At 40.8% G+C, this 16,572-nt stretch overlaps 1 protein-coding gene across 1 annotated transcript in view; it reads right to left on the bottom strand.

Annotated features, from left to right (window-relative positions):
* ADAMTS9 (ADAM metallopeptidase with thrombospondin type 1 motif 9) overlaps positions 1-16,572 on the bottom strand; it is a 175,809-nt gene that overhangs the window by 124,130 nt on the left and 35,107 nt on the right. The window contains exons 5-11 of the mRNA XM_066244506.1: positions 16,038-16,121; positions 15,822-15,937; positions 14,836-14,876; positions 14,621-14,726; positions 9,220-9,366; positions 7,579-7,720; positions 5,112-5,225 (exon numbers count right to left, since the gene is read on the bottom strand). Of these exons, the coding sequence (XP_066100603.1) occupies positions 5,112-5,225; positions 7,579-7,720; positions 9,220-9,366; positions 14,621-14,726; positions 14,836-14,876; positions 15,822-15,937; positions 16,038-16,121 (750 nt within the window). The remainder of the gene's footprint in view (positions 1-5,111; positions 5,226-7,578; positions 7,721-9,219; positions 9,367-14,620; positions 14,727-14,835; positions 14,877-15,821; positions 15,938-16,037; positions 16,122-16,572) is intronic.

Genomic DNA, 16,572 nt, shown 5'->3' with positions numbered 1-16,572 from the left:
CAAGTGCACTCTTTTTTTATTTATTTATTTATTTATTTATTTATTTATTTATTTATTTATTTATTGTATTTTTCTGAAGCTGGAAACGGGGAGAGACAGTCAGACTCCCGCATGCGCCGACCGGGATCCACCCGGCACACCCACCAGGGGGCGACGCTCTGCCCATCCGGGGCATCGCTCTGCTGCGACCAGAGCCACTCTAGCGCCTGGGGCAGAGGCCAAGGAGCCATCCCCAGCACCCGAGCCATCTTTGCTCCAATGGAGCCTCGGCTGCGGGAGGGGAAGAGAGAGACAGAGAGGAAGGAGAGGGGGAGGGGTGAAGAAGCAGATGGGCGCTTCTCCTGTGTACCCTGGCCGGGAATTGAACCCGGGACTTCTGCACGCCAGGCTGACGCTCTACCACTGAGCCAACCGGCCAGGGCCTCAAGTACATTCTTAACTGTGACATACAATACCTCTCAACTGTGAGCAAATGGGAACAATTTTGACATCTAAATAAAGACTGACATTTATAACAAAAGCAAATTACTAAAATGGTTAGGTAAGGCTAAGACTCTAAGTTGCCCATTTGATGTCCATTCTTCCTTTCATCCTTGGTCCAAAATCTGTATTTACCCCAGATTCTTATACAGATAAGAGTGGTCAAAGAGATGTCAGCAGGATTCACAGGGTAAGATTCTAGGAGGGTTCTTTTACTCCTTTGTTCCTTGCCCTTTGGCTTAATTCTGCCTGGAACACAGACTTGATGACTGGTGTGGCAGCAGCCATTTTGTGACTTTGAGGATGAAGCTCATTTATATATATTAGTGGGACAGAAAGAAATTAGGAGCCTAGGTCTCTGATGATTTTGTAGAGCTGCCACAACAGCTCCATACCTGTTTAACTCTGGGCTACTTTTATTTTTTATGTTTATTTTATTAAATTTAGAGAGAGAAGGTAGAGGAGGGAGGAGAGAGACAGAGAGAGACAGAGATAGGAACATCGATCTGTTCCTATATGTGCCCTAAGGATTGAACTGGCAACTTCTGTGCTTCAGGACAATGCTCTAACCAACCAAGTTATCCCCCCAGGGGTGAGCTAGTTTTTTGTGTCAGAAAAAAAGAGCCACTTTGCTTATACTACTATAATTGGGTCTGACCTGAACAAAAAAAATGTTTTTAATTGTTTTTCTTCTTTTTCCAGATGAGAGGAGGAGAGATAGAGAAACAGACTCTCGCATGTGCCCCAACTGTGATCCACCTGGCAAACCCTGTCTGGGGATAATGCTCTGCCCATCTGGGGCCAAGCTCGCAAATGAGCTATTTTTAGCACCTGAGATAAAGGCTTCACAGAGCCATCTTCAGCAGCTGGGCTGATGTGCTTAAACCATGGCTGTGTGTGAGTGTGTGAGTGTGTGTGTGTGTGTGTGTGTGTGTGTGTGTGAGAGAGAGAGAGAGAGACTGAGAGAAAGAAGAGAGAGAGAGAGGGAGGGAGGGAGGGAGAAAGGTGGAGAAGCAAATAGTCACTTCTCCTGTGTGTTCTGATCGGGAATCGAATCCGGGATATCCACACACCGGGCCAAAATTCTACCACTGAGCCAAACGGCCAGGGCCTTCAACAATATTCCTAATTCATATGTAATAGAGGTTATAGCTGATGCCCAAATTCAACTTTCAAATCTAGGTGCCAGATACACATCTTATAAATTTTTCAAAGTAAGGAAAAAATTCCTATGATGACTCATGGAGTTTAATAAAGAGGAATTACCTGCAAATATATATTTTCTCCTTTTGACACTTAAGTCTTCAGTCTGTTGGTCTCTGTATTCTACAAACTTTACTTCCACATAAGAACAATCGACTTCAAAGCAAAATAAGGACATGGGTGCTACCATGCCCAGAGTGCCAGCATTCAGCACTACACTCAAATGTCCTCACGTGGTCTCTTTTAAAAAAAAAAGTCTAATTAAAACTGACCTGTAAATGAAGCATATCTGACTGCTAGGATCACTGACGGTTGTTCAAGGGAGAGGCAGGCCTCAGAGCAACAGAAGGGCCTGCGGTGACAGAGGCTAGAAATCAGCGCTGTTCAGCAAGTATGTACCAAGATAATCTATTTTTCCAGGCAACTTTGACAAACAATAATTACATATTGGGAAAGCCATTACATCATAACAAAGCATTAAGTGGCCAGCAGAGCCCCAGCCAAACTATAGTCAGCCTTTCCTAAAAGTGTCCAGAACCATTTAAATGATATTTTACCTAAATAATCCCCAAGTTCTTTTTAAAAAGAGAGACAGGTTGGAAAAGGGACTTGGGGATCAATTTCATCTCAAGAAGGCTTAAAACGAAAGTTTCAAACCTGATACTTACAAAGAGGATTAAAATACAAATGTTAATGGACTGAACAAGAGAATAGAGAAAGTACAGAGACATTAGAGTCATTCATCAAAATAACATTCTGTCAGCTGCCTAAGACAGATCGCTGCTGAAGGAGCCAGAAGGAAGAGAAAGAGAAAAAATGAACCACTCAGCAAAGGGAGTCAGACTGTGCTAGAGAAAAAGCATATGGTTTTACTGCCAATCCTATGAAAACACAATGAAAGTACACAAAGAATCTCTATGCCAACATATCCACCATCTCTGGCATTTGTAAAATGCATAAATAAATACCCTTCAGAAGAATAAACACACATATACCATATCTTTAATAAAAGCTACTAGACTTGGCCACTTTTCTTTTTTTTAATTTTCTAAAACCCAACTAAAAATGTACCTATGTTTTCACTGCAGAGTGCTTCTCTGAAGGTGTCTGAATTTGCCCTTTGGGGTGCCTTGAAGTCCCTTCCTCTTGCTGAACTCAAGCATACAGTGAAAAAGTCTTCTGAAAGATCTCCCAAATACCCACCCCTCAGGTGTAAGATTGCCCTGCAAGGGCAATAAGTTCCTTATCTTCTGCTTCTGTTGCAACAACAGAAGATTAGAGCAAGACACAACAGATATCTCTCACAGTCTTCCATGTTCCATGATGGACTGGGATACCATATCACTACATGGCACCTGGCAGCCTATTCATGACAAGTTTCCTAAATATAATTCTCTTCATCATATTACTGAGTAGCCTTTGTTATGGCTTTTTGAGCAATAGCATGAGTCAAAAATAGTTGTTAGGTGGGTGCATCAGTTTAACTAAAAACCACAACACAGTACCAGTGATTTTTCTGAGAATAAACAGTTTCAATTTAAGTAAAATAGTTGGCTGGCTCTACGTCAAGCCAACTAACCAAGCTGGCAACTGGGTATTACGTTTACTGTCATTGCCCATCAACTGGTAGCAGCTGTCTGAGTCACTGTGCTTAGAAAGATTCTGAGGACACTTCATTTCCTAATGATGAGTATATATTTTTAATTCATTTTAGATAGGAGAGAGAGAGAGAGAAAGAGAGAGAGAGAAGGGAGCTGGAGCAGGAAGCATCAACTCCCATATGTGCCTTGATCAGTCAAGCCTAGGGTTTCATACCGGCAACCTCAGTATTCCAGGCCGATGCTTTCTCCACTGCGCCACCACAGGTCAGGCATGATGAGTGAATTCTTAATGGTTGCCATGGAAACCTAAGAACCATATTCCCACTCAACATGCTGAGTTAAATATTCTACAAGAAGTGAAAAGATCCACTTTGACCAAGAAGATATATTTCTCTTTTAAGCTACTGAAAGGTAGAAAGCTTGTTATACCTATGTCTGTATATAGTTTTGGTGAGCTTGTTACTGGGGAAAGGTGTATACTTAATTGCTGAAGTCCAAGCCATTAAGTAGTGGTAACTTGAGCTGACTTAGTCATCAGGTCAAGAATAAAATCATCTTCATTGTAATTTTTAATTTTTGTATTGAACTTTGTGTTTTTCAAGTAACTTTCATGCCCTCCACTTATGTAACTTTATAACCACCCTGAGAGATGGTGAAGAAACCACTGGTCCTCCAGTTTGACCACTGGAAACAGAGCTCAGTTCTGGCTACTGCAGTGCCCTCTGGCCCCTTCACACTGACAAAGGAGGGAGTTAGGGAGAGGGGCGAAGGTGTTGGGGGGCGCTGCCCTTTAATGAGCTGTGTGATCTTAGGCAAGTTGCTTCTTTTTTCTGTTTCCTATATATAAAACCAGGGACAAGAGAATTCAGTTCTATTATCTCCTTAGGACCCCCTTCATGGAAACATTCTGGTGCTATTGATTCTATAAGGAAAGGTGGAAAAAAATGGAAGATGAAAATAAAATATTAAAGGTGAGCAAAGTAGACAATGGCAAGAAGAGAGAAGACAGGAAAAATATATGTAAGAAAGACAAAAGACTTAGAATATTGTTCAGGGATTATATTATTGGTTAGTAACAGAGTGCCATTTTCCACACGGATTTTAAAAAATCAGGATTTATATCTATAGTATTTTTTAACCATATATTTTGGTGATGATGATGATATCAGAAACATAGTACCTTTTATTTCTTAGATGGACACCAGGTTAAGTAGGTTACATTAACCATATTCCCAGGTGCATGGGATGTTGTTATCATTGGGCTGTGCAACTAGCAGATTTTGTTTGGTTGCTAACGAATAATTGTGAACTATGATAACCAACTGAGAATTGGGACTTGGGTATATCCCAGGTGACATCATTGCTTTATAAAGGGACAAAGATTGGGAAAAGCCTGTGTCCCAGTTGTGAACACAGTAAATTTACTGTATTCCCATATTTCTTTGATTTTAAGATGCTTCATCACATAATAATAGACTTCCATTGCCATTCCCTGAAGAGACAGAAAAAAGAAAAAGAAATGCTACCTCCTATTAAATGTACCCATAAATTTGGATAGCTCAATGGAATTTCAGAAATGTTAAAATGAGAAAAGGTAGGTCTTAAAATGGAGGCAATAGAGACAGCCATGTCAATCCTATCGCTATTATATAATAATGTTGTGTTCACAATTTTTAATAGGAAAGCCGAACCTTTTGCCTCAAAAAAGTACTACGCCTGCTAAAACATACTGCACTCACTAATTCTTAACAGTGGTGACTGAGCCTGCAGCTAAGATCTTGCCCAGTTCTTCCCCAGTGTGGAAGGCAGGGCTGAGGTGTTACTTGCCTTTCCAGGCTCACACTCGGTCCCATCCGCCCAGGGAGTGTGCTGAGTCCGGCAGCCTTTGAGGGCTCCGTCTGCTCCATCCACATTATTGCACCAGAGTCGTCGACACTGCATCTGCTCATTTCAGTGAAATGACAGTTCAGAAACAATGTTGTTAGATGATATCAAATACGGCAAGGTTTACTTCCAATTAGTGTTTACCAATGAAATAGTACAGATTGGAAAAGGATTTCACTTCTTGGTATAAGTGAATAAAATTCCAAGGGATACAGAGAACAGCCCATGATATACATTTCTATGTCTGGTAGGACCTGTGATGGTGTAAAAAAGGACTTCTGTGCATCAAAGACACACAGGGTGTCATCTGGTCCTCAGTAATCCATCCCCAGGCCACAGAGAACATGGGCAGAGGCGAAGGAGCATGCTGGGGTTGTGTGATGAGAGCCTGGGTCTGTGAGGAGCTGAGATTGGAGACTAGGTTTGGACTTAAGTTGTAATTAGCTGTAATTTGAGTTTAGATTTGGTTTGAATGCAAAACTAGAGTTCTCTTCTTGTAGGCCATAGAATACACAACCACAAGATGGCTGTTTTTAGGGTGTTGGGGGCCAGAGGGAAAAAGGGACAAAATATTGTGAAATATTTCAGGTGTACAAAAAGTACAAACAATAACATAACAGACACCCAGGGACTCACCACCCAACTAAAGAAAGGAAAGTCATCACAGGCCCAGTACATCCCTCCTTAATCCCAGCCTTCCCGTCTCCCAGGGACGCCCAGTGTCCTGAGTGGTGGTTAATACTGCATCACTCCTGCTGATCCGACCCCAAATGTTTAAGTATCAACCAATAATATACATTTCCCCTTTAAAAAAACAATAGTATTCAGCATCTCAGGATATACTAATAGACCTTACAACTTGCTTACCCCCCCCATCCCACCCCACCCCCCACACAGTATTTTTAGATTTACCCAAGTTGATATATTTAGCTTTATTTTAGGGCATACATTTTAAAGACATTGTTTCCCCTTGATTACTAAACTAAACCATGTTCAGGATAAAAAATTTCAGAAAATATTAAAATTTCTTTATAAAAAGTAGAAAAGCCTTACCCTACCCAGTCTTTCCTACAGTTTTCTACCCTTAACAGTTGAGAACATATTCTATAAAATAATTATTTATCTTATTATTTTAACTTAAAAGCTATATCAGGATCATGTTGTCATGTGAGGCTAATTTTTACTTGCTGTATAGTATTCCACTAAATGGAGACACCATAACTTGTTTATTCTCCTGCTGGGTATTTGGAGTACCCCTAATGTTCACTACCATGAGTAACACAGAAATAAATATAACTATGGATAAATTTTATTCAAAATATTTTATTATTTCCATGGAATCACTATACTTCCCCATGCACCATGTTATCTCTGAAAGTTCTCCCAGAAAAACTAACACATGCACCCAAAGGGATACAATAGGGCCCCCAAAAAAGCACGTTCTCCTCATCTGAAATCTAATAACCACTGGATCATATCATATCATTGGTCCACATCAAAATATCACACACCCACCAGCTGAGCTACCACCAGAAATGATTGTAAGCCCCAGGTGGTCACAGGAAAAAACTTTGATGAGCTAAAACAGGGGGAACAGATTTGTTTCATGAATTACTTTTACTGATTCTCGAAGAGTCCCTACAATAAAGGTCACCTGGACAGGTCAATGAGCATGAAACGAGACAAAGAAAGAAAAGGCTGACCTCTGCCAAAACCAGCTCTGCAACGGGTCCTCTCTGAGCCTCACTGGCCCACCTGTACTATGAAAACAATAACGGCTCTCCCTGTCGGGCTGCTGTAGAGTGAAGTGAGAAAGTGCAGGGAAAGCACCATCTAACACTGAGGACTGTGACGGCTTCTCACCATCATCAGTACTATTGTCATTAAGAGTCAATGGGTCATTCTCAGGCCCTGGCCGGTTGGCTCAGTGGTAGAGCGTCAGCCTGGCATGCAGAAGTCCCGGGTTCGATCCCGGCCAGGGCACACAGGAGAAGCACCCATCTGCTTCTCTACCCTTCCCCCCTCTCCTTCCTCTCTGTCTCTCTCTTCCCCTCCCGAGGCTCCATTGGAGCAAAGATGGCCCAGGCGCTGGGGATGGCTCCTTGGCCTCTGCCCCAGGCGCTAGAGTGGCTCTGGTCACAACAGAGCGATGCCCCAGAGGGGCAGAGCATCGCCCCCTGGTGGGCAGAGTGTCGCCCCTGGTGGGCATGCCGGGTGGATCCCGGTTGGGCACATGCGGGAGTCTGTCTATCTCTCCCCGTTTCCAGCTTCAGAAAATATACAAAAAAAAAAAAAAAAAAAGAGTCAATGGGTCATTCTCAACTTTTCCACAAGTAGTTTATAGTAGAGTAAAAATCTAATGCAGAACTATGAATAAAAAGAAGTCTAGAATCAATCTTCAAACACTTACCATAAATGGGCACACCTGAGAACCTGGTCCAAAAATCAATTCACATTGCTTATTCACGTTGTAAAGGAGGCCTGGCAGTTGGGAAGGCAAAGGGTAGGATCTGGGTTCAGGTTCGTTAAGCAAACACTCGCCGTAACCAGTGCTATGGAAAGCAAAAAGCACAGATGGTGAGAGCAGTGGGTGACATATGACTTGTCAACACCTCCAGATGACAGGGAAGGCCATCTGCCATTGTAACAGTAGAGGACAGTTCCTTTCTTCTATTTGTTTTATTCTTTTCATTCAAGGTTAACTCTAGAGCAGGGGTCCCCAAACTTTTTACACAGGGGGCCAATTCACTGTCCCTCAGACCATTGGAGGGCCAGACTATAAAAAAAAACTATGAACAAATCCCTATGCACACTGCACAAATCTTATTTTAAAGTAAAAAAACAAAATGGGAGCAAATACAATATTTAAAATAAAGAACAAGTAAATTTAAATCAACAAACTGACCAGTATTTCAATGAGAACTATGCTCCTCTCACTGACCACCAATGAAAGAGGTGCCCCTTCAGGAAGTGCTGTGGGGGCCGGATAAGTGGACTCAGGGGGCCGCATGTGGCCCACGGGCCGTAGTTTGGGGACCCCTGCTCTAGAGCTTAAGTTATATATTAATATTTTGGTGTATACTTGTTTATACAATTGGCAGACAACATAGCCAGCTGAAAATATGTATCTGTTACAGCATTTATCATTTTTAGGGGCAATTATCTTTTTTTTTCTTTTTTACTTTCTTCTCCAATAGACTGTAAGCTTCTTAGGGGCAAAATACTGTCTTTTTCATCTTCCATACAAGAGATATTTAGTAAATGTTTGCTGAATAGATAAGTGAGTTAATCAACTATCATGAGAAACACCTTAGGCCATCTAATTAAAGAGGAAAAGCAGTAGCTTTCCAGTATTTTGGATTTTTCCACAAACACTTCTGGAAAATTCACACCCAACAAGTTCTGATGAAGAAAGCCCTCTTCCCTGTGGTTGCAGAAATATACACTTCATGACCTCAGGACAATCACATAACCTTTCATACTTCTGAGAGAGAAAAGCAATAAATCTATGACACAGGAATATTGTATAATGTAATTGGATCTTTGAGTAGCCTGGCAAGAAGCTTAAAAAACAAAACAAGGAAAGAAAGGAAGAGAGAGAGAGAGAGATCCGTCATTCAATAACAGGGAGGTCTGCTGCAATTTTTATCCGCCCAGATAACCTTCTGTGGGACTGCCTCACATCCTACTCCTTCCAAGCAAACTTAGTGCATTAAAGCTCATAAATATTGGTGGCCTCCCTTCGTCATGTAATCACCTCCGTGGTCCCTTCTCTAAAACCTGAACAAACTTCATCGTTACTAGGAAAAAAGCAACATTTACACATTTCCTATAAGATCTCAAACTTCTTAGCTTGGTCTGCAATCTTCTAAACTCTGGCAAGGACATGAACTGCACAGGTGGCAGACTATTTTTTTTTTCCTCCTCCAAGGAATGTCAACAAGAATAACAACTCAAAAAGAATGCCTGACTCTGCATGAAAATTACAATTACTTTACTACATGAAGGCCAGACACCAGAAGTCTGTGCTAAAAGAAAGTTCAAGTCTTACTCTAAAAATTCAGTGACATATTTTCGACTACACTTTGACCACATCCAGGGCTTGGTGTAGAAGTTCAATGTTGGAGCCATGACGTGCTGGGGACTCTTCACTCCTTCTTCTTTGCACTTATTGCTGTCATCGTGAGGCATATTAAACCTAAAGTCAAGAAAACAAAGATGAGAAAGTCAATAAATACCAAGAGATCGAGCTACTATAATTGCTTTCAAGAATGTACCTGTTTTAAAAAAATTTTAACTGACTACTGCATTGTGGATAAAAACCTGAATCCTAAGGAGCAGAACAAAACTTATTAGGCAATTAAAGATAGAGTATTGCTAAAACATAGTTCCACTCAATTGAATACAAAGTGCCTTTAATGTATAAAATTAAGATGTGGATTGGGCCATTATGTGGCTTAAGTGTACTTTTTGGAATTGCAGAGGCTCTGAATGTGCTGTACTTTGGTGCTAGACTCCAGCAGTTGGAATTCCTAATAAGTAGCTAAAGGCCAATTTATAGAGTTAAGAATTTGGTAGGTCATGATAATGTTGTGAATATAAAAAGTAAGTCAGGTGTCAAAACTTGCAGCCATAAGCTTCCCTAATAAGAGGCTCACTGTGGGTCTTGACATCTCCTCCTTTTTGGGTCAGGTTGACAAATGACATAACCCTGTAGGTATAGCATCATAAAGGTATGCGAAGTTCATGCACAATAAATCCAGTAAGGGAGGCCGCAAGCATGGAAACCAGAGGCATCCCTATTCCATCAGCTTAACTCAGAGACGGCAAGTAGTTTCGTGCTTCATGCCAATGCCAACTGATTGGTACTGGCTTTCTGAAAAGTTAGGCACAAAATGATTCTTAAATTATTAAATCCAGGTCCTCCAAATACTGTAATGGAGTCTCAATGTCCCCTTGGACCTGGGAGAGAACTCAGCAGCAGCATTAACACATATTTTCCAGAAGATGTGGGACGAGGAATGATAGGCAGCATTTCTCCATCCAGAAACATCAATTGTATGATCCACACGCCATTCTCAGCCTAAGTAACTATCCATTGGTTAACAAGCTTAGAGGGGCTGTCCCCTTGGGATGACTTCCCCCAATCGCAAATATGATGTATATGAAAGCATTTAGGGAGGAATTTCCTTCATTAGTCCATCTTGAAATATGGAAATAAGTGAGTCAGACAGAAGTGTGTAGACTTGCTTCACATAAAGAGTAAAAGTGGGATAAAAGTCTGTGAAGTCCAATCCACTGATTTCTCTTATGTTTGGTTTTCTTTTCCTTTAAAAAATTTGGGCCCCACAATAACTGCCAGATAGAATGATTGCCTGATAGAACTTGGGAGACGGAAAAATGCAAACTGTCCTGGTTGAACTTAAAAGTGGTTCTTAATGCTTATGAGTCCATTTTCTACAACGAATGACTGCCAGGTCTCTGGTTCCCAGTGGCATGGTCAGGATTCTACTTTTCCCAATAAACCCAACACAAGAAAGCATCCAAATCTCAGTTTAGCTGTTTGTTTCTCTGTGGTGCCCGGTGCAAAGGCACTGGTGTCTACTCCCCACCCCCACCAGAGCTTGACAAAATCCAGTTTATTTCATTGTGTAAACAGAAAACTTCACTGCCTTCAAATGTCAGGCTCATTTGCTCATAGCAGGGGCTAGGTGATAATAAATATTCATTAGGCACCTACTAAACAGTAATAACCAAAACTTTTTTACATTCACAGCCCACTGGGCAATGTGTTAAATGTGTCAGATGCTTTATTTCATTTAATTACCTATTTGGCCCAACAAATAATACAATTACTATCCATGTTTTACAGACAAAGAAACTGAGTCGTAGAAGTTTAATTACTTGATTGAGGGCATAAGGCTACTTAGATGGGGGAAACTGGGAATCCACTTCAGTCTGATTCTAAAACTTGTTTTGGAATACATGTAAACTATCTATATTCCTTCCTATGAGACAAATGTGGAAGATTTCTCAAGGATACTGTGAAAATAGTTCCATATCCAGTAGTGACTTGATCACCTCCCTAACCCTCCCTTCTAGACTCTGTCTGAGAAACTGCACCAGAAGCGGCAGCTGTGCATGAAGCTGCAGGGGTGCTCAACAGACCAGATCGATCGCTTTCCCCCGGGAGCGCCCGAAGTTTTCATTATCAGCTCATGACTGGAACAACTTGACATGTTTAAAAGGCTGTGAGAAAACCTACAGATTCTCACTTTCCTTTAATGTGAGCAAACCTAACTATATGAGACAAAGCACCAAAACAAAAATAACTCATTAATAGGTTAGGATTATACATTTTGTTTAACAACTCACATCATTCATTAGTTATATCATCTTTCACTTCCTGACACTTTTGAGATGGGGCATATATGCATTATCCCTCCCACCTTACAGGTAGGGACAGAGCATACATTTTCCTCAAGTCAAACAGAATGTGGAACAATTCAGTCCAGAAGTTGGTATCTGGCTGCCAGCTGACTTCTGTCTAAGAGCTGGTACCCCCATATAATGTCGCTAAGTCAAACAGAGAAACAGTAAGCCTGCCTGTGAGGATAATGAAGATTAAGGGAGATAAGGTAAATGAAAGCTCCTAGAACAATGCTAATAACATAGCTGTTCTGTGAAGATGTTTGATAAGTAGGCATTGAGGTTTCTCAACAGCTGAAAATATTTACTTTTTGCTACTCAAAATTCTCACGTCAAAATGTCAACTTTACACACTGGTTGTCTAAAAGAAGTTTATAAGCTCTTACTGGAAAGACATTAATAGAAGATTAGTTATATTTCTTTAAATGGTATACTTTTCTAAGCTATGTATTAGGGAGAAATGTTAGTCTGTTAATAAAAATCCTCTGCCTTTGAATGCAGCCCTGTCTCTGTAACATTCCTACTCTACTTCCTAGGGAAGGAATGGCTGTTTTGTTGAAATGTCACCCTGTTCTTCTTGGTCAAATCTACCCTTCTATTTAAAGTTCTAAAGAAACTTACTACATTTTTTACAAAACAAAAATCCCTAAAAGATGCTATTAAAATAAGTTTGGGAAAACTGAATTAAACAAAGCCACAGTTTAATACAGAACTTATCAGAGCCTTTACTTTGTGACTCCAAACAGGGTATACAAGGAAAACATTTAAAAGTCATTTGAGTGAAAAACTGGTAACAACCGAGACTACACTTTATTTTAGCCAAAAGGCCAAAAAGAAACCTGGATATTATTATGCTAAGTGAAATAAGCCAGTTGGAGAAAGACCAAACGATGTTACTTATATGTGGAATCTAATGAACAAAATAGAAACAGACCCACAGATACAGAGAACAGACTGACAGCTGTCGGGGCGGGCGGAGGGGTTGGGAGGCTGGGTGGAAAAGATGAAGGGATTAAGAAATACAACTTGCTAGTTACAGAACAGTCATGGTATGTAAAGTATATCATAGGAAATATATTCAAAAATATCATGACTACTGGTATGGGGCCAGATGAGTACTTGAAGCAGTAGGGGAACCATTTTGCAAAGTACATGGTTTTCTAATCACTTTGCTGTACACCTGAAGCTAATACAGAATAATAGTGAGTGTAAACTTTAACTGAAACAAAAAATCATGACTACAAAACTCCCTTTTTTTCCCACAGACCATTCTTTTGAAAATAGTGTTAAAGCTCTTGTGCTTTAAGGAACACTGGTGGGATCAGTAGTTTTTAAATTAAATTCCAAGAAATCCTTGAGTTTCATGATAGCATTTCAGAAACCAAAAGGACAGAGAATGCTTAACAGTACCCTGGCCCACCACAACTGGTTCAATGAAAGCCAAATCTTTTCTGTGCTATAAATAGTGGGCATCAGACAACATTTCCTTTAGAGAAAAGAAAAGGGGTGTGCTCTTAAAATATGTTTGAAAGGTACTATTTTTAAAATGTACTCATTATGCCTGACCATGTAGTGGTGAGGTATATACAGCATCGGACTAGGATGCGGAGGACCCAGGTTCGAAACCCCGAGGTTGCGAGTGCAGGCTCATCTGGTTTGAGCAAGGCTCACCAGCTTGAGCCCAAGGTCGCTGGCTCGAGCAAGGGGTCACTCGCTCTGCTGTAGCCCCCCTGGTCAAGGCACATATGAGAAAGCAATTGATGAGCAACTAAGGTGCCACAATGAAGAACTGATGCTTCTCATCTCTCTCCTTTCCTGTATGTCCCTATCTGTCCCTCTCTCTGTCTCTGTTACAAAAAAAATAAAAATAAGAAGTTAAAAAAATATATACTCATTACATGTTGAACCAATTTGGAGAGCCTCTATATGCACCTTGCTTTATATGAAGTGCAGCACACTGACATATGTTATTAGTGACATCAGAGATAATCATTTCAAAAAGATATAGTATACGTAATTTAATTATTCTAGAAAGAAAATGCAGCTCAAATATCAGAATAATTTCTATCAAATGTACACTACTGTTGCCACGTTTTCTAATCATGCTCTCTCTCTAAAAGAACAAAAAGGAAATGCTGATTTCATAATTAACTATTTAGTTATAAAAATAGTAAAGGTTATCTTTCTTTTCTTTTTCTTTCTTGTTTTTTTAAGTGAGAGGAGAGAAATAGACACCTGCTTGTGCTCCAACTGGGATCCACATGGCAACCCCCATCTGAAGCCAATGCTCCAATTACCCGAGATATCCTCAGTGCCCTGGGGCCGACACTCGGACCAACTGAGCTACTGGTTGCAAGAGGAGGAGAGATAAGGGAGAGAGGGAGGGGAGAGAAACAGATGGTTGCTTCTTATGTGTGCCCTGACCAGTGATTGAACCCAGTATGTCCACACACCAGGCTTATGCTCTATCCCCTGAGCAAACTGGCCAGGGCCTAGTATAGATTTTCTTTGCTCTTTGTTCATTCTCTCAAAAGAGAGATATTACTGTTCTTAAAGTCTAACATCTGAATAATAGATTTATATAACTAGAACCAGGAATGATCTGGATTTGTGAACATCGTGTGAGCCTGGGCAATGATAGGGGACCATATTAGACAAAGACGTCAAGTTGGAAAAGTTCTCTAGCAGACATACCCTTTGCTTCAGTGGATGACTTGGAAAAGACCCCTTCCTCCAGTTCCCAGCAGGAAAGAAGACTATTAGACTTTTCACAGAAAACTTGTGCAGTTAAACCAAAGATACACACGAGCTACGGCCCAAGAGGGCACACTGCATTTACTCAGCTTTCTGAAACCAAAGGCATTTCTCCCAGTGAGGTTCAAAGCTCTTTGATCCTGCAAGTAAATTCTATAACGACTCAAGAAGTGTCTCTCACCCTAAAGTCAAGGAAAGGCTCACTGTTGCGAAGGAACAAATGGGTTAGGCCATTCTCAAGTCAATGAAGATACAGAAAAGAAACATACACATGGCCCAGCTCATGGGCGATTGTAAAAGCTGTGCTCAACCCATTGTCTTCACTGATGGAGCAGCTTCTGAACGGATCACAAATGGTTCCCAGTTCAGCAAGACCTATTCAAAGGAAGAAAAACAAGGATTTACTTGAAAAAGCAGTTATGGCTTAGAATAAAAACATGTAGTAAAGTGTTGGAGCCACAGAGAGTACACGCAACAGACTCACCTAAGGTATCACATTTGTCATGGGCTCTGCAGATATCCTGTCTGAAAACAAAGCAGACTTAGGGCCTTGACAACACCAAAGAGAAAACGTCATACACGTGAACGCCGTAGTCTTCTAGGAATGCACACGACTCCCTCCGGACGGAGAGTTACAAAAAGCAAACGAACGTGGCCAGGGTCACGCAACTCAAACAGTTTGCAATCACTGCTTTAAGGATAAAAAGCTACACTGAAAGGTCTTCTTCTGCCTCAGGGGTGGCCACGGAATAGGCAAGCCTCTCCAGCCGGGATTTTTCCTTAGATTCTTAACAAAGATTCCTGAAAACATGACTTTTTTTCATGTTTACAAGTGTGTGTCTGACATCAGATCCAAGGTCACACCAGGGAGCACACTAGGCCAGCAGTACAGCTTTTTTAAAAGAAAAAAAGTATATTTTTGAGCTAAGAGCTACCATTTAAAAATTTGGCGAGTTCGTTTTAAAGAAAAATCTGTATCTCTAACTTTTTGTAAAATTGCAACAGTTGATAACATTGGGACTCATACCCTGCCTGGTAACAACCAGTTCAATCTGAAGAGGCCCCGCCCCTGTATAAGGCTGTTTCCTTTCTGACCTGCCTATCACTTCTACTGTCTACTTGGCGCCTATTGGTAAGTGGTTCTCAAACAGGGGTGCTTCACACTCCCCTCCCCCTACCCCCAATCCCACCCCCAGTGGGCATCTGGCAATCCATGTGGTCTGATGATGACACTGCTGGCTGTCACAATGGAGAAGAGAGAATGCTTATGTAGTGGGCAGAGACCCAGGATACTGCTAAACATCCTGTAATGTATAAGACAGCCTCACAACTCAGAATTATCTGGTCCCAAATGTCAACAGAGCTGAGGCTGAAAAACCCTTTACTGGGGGCTGGCTACCAGGGATATACGACCTCATCCCATCAATTTGACCAGAAACTGAGCAATGTGAAAGAATAAGAAATTTGTACCTTGTTATAAGAACAGCAGTATCATGCTGGATTCCGCGTGGATCATTGTTCGAATGCTGCCACTGGCAAAAGTTTCTTAATGTTGTCTGGGCATTAAAAGATATGGAAGGTCCCTCCTAAATACAGAGAAGAATTATGGTTGGTCCATTGTACCAACACCAGTGAGATATGCCATTTCGAATACAGATAGAAGAAAGAAGAAAAAAATTTTATTACCTGTTCATTATGAATCACAACTAAGTTCACAACAACAATATTAATTAAATTTCCAATACTGGGGTCTTTATAGACAGAGGCTACCTGCAACCGAAATAAATGTTTCAAAGTTAATGGTGAATTCTGGGTAAGCAATAAGCAATTCACTTCCTATGTGGAGCTCTGCCTCCTTTCACATTACATGCAACAGACATATTTTTTAGTTTTGAATTATTCATTCAAACAACATTTATTAAAAGTCTCTGTAAAATAATTCATAGATGGAAGTTTTAAATAATAATAAGTTCTAACAAATTTAAATTTCAAGATGTTTTCTTTGGAAATTGCATGGCTATGCAACTTAACCGTTCTCTGTGAAAAAATACTGGACATTAACTTTTGATCAAGATCCTTGATCCCAGCTGAAGTCCTAGATTGCTAAATGACAGAATCTCCTATTGACCACGCCTTTGCTAATACTGCTGTTCAGCAAGTATACTACCCATTCGTGTTCTCCACAACCTGCCAGCCTAGTTTTTCATCATTACTGTCAATT

The sequence above is a fragment of the Saccopteryx bilineata genome, chromosome 10, assembly GCF_036850765.1.
Source record: "Saccopteryx bilineata isolate mSacBil1 chromosome 10, mSacBil1_pri_phased_curated, whole genome shotgun sequence".
Lineage (NCBI taxonomy): Eukaryota > Metazoa > Chordata > Mammalia > Chiroptera > Emballonuridae > Saccopteryx > Saccopteryx bilineata.
This window is presented reverse-complemented; position numbering and strand designations above follow the sequence as displayed.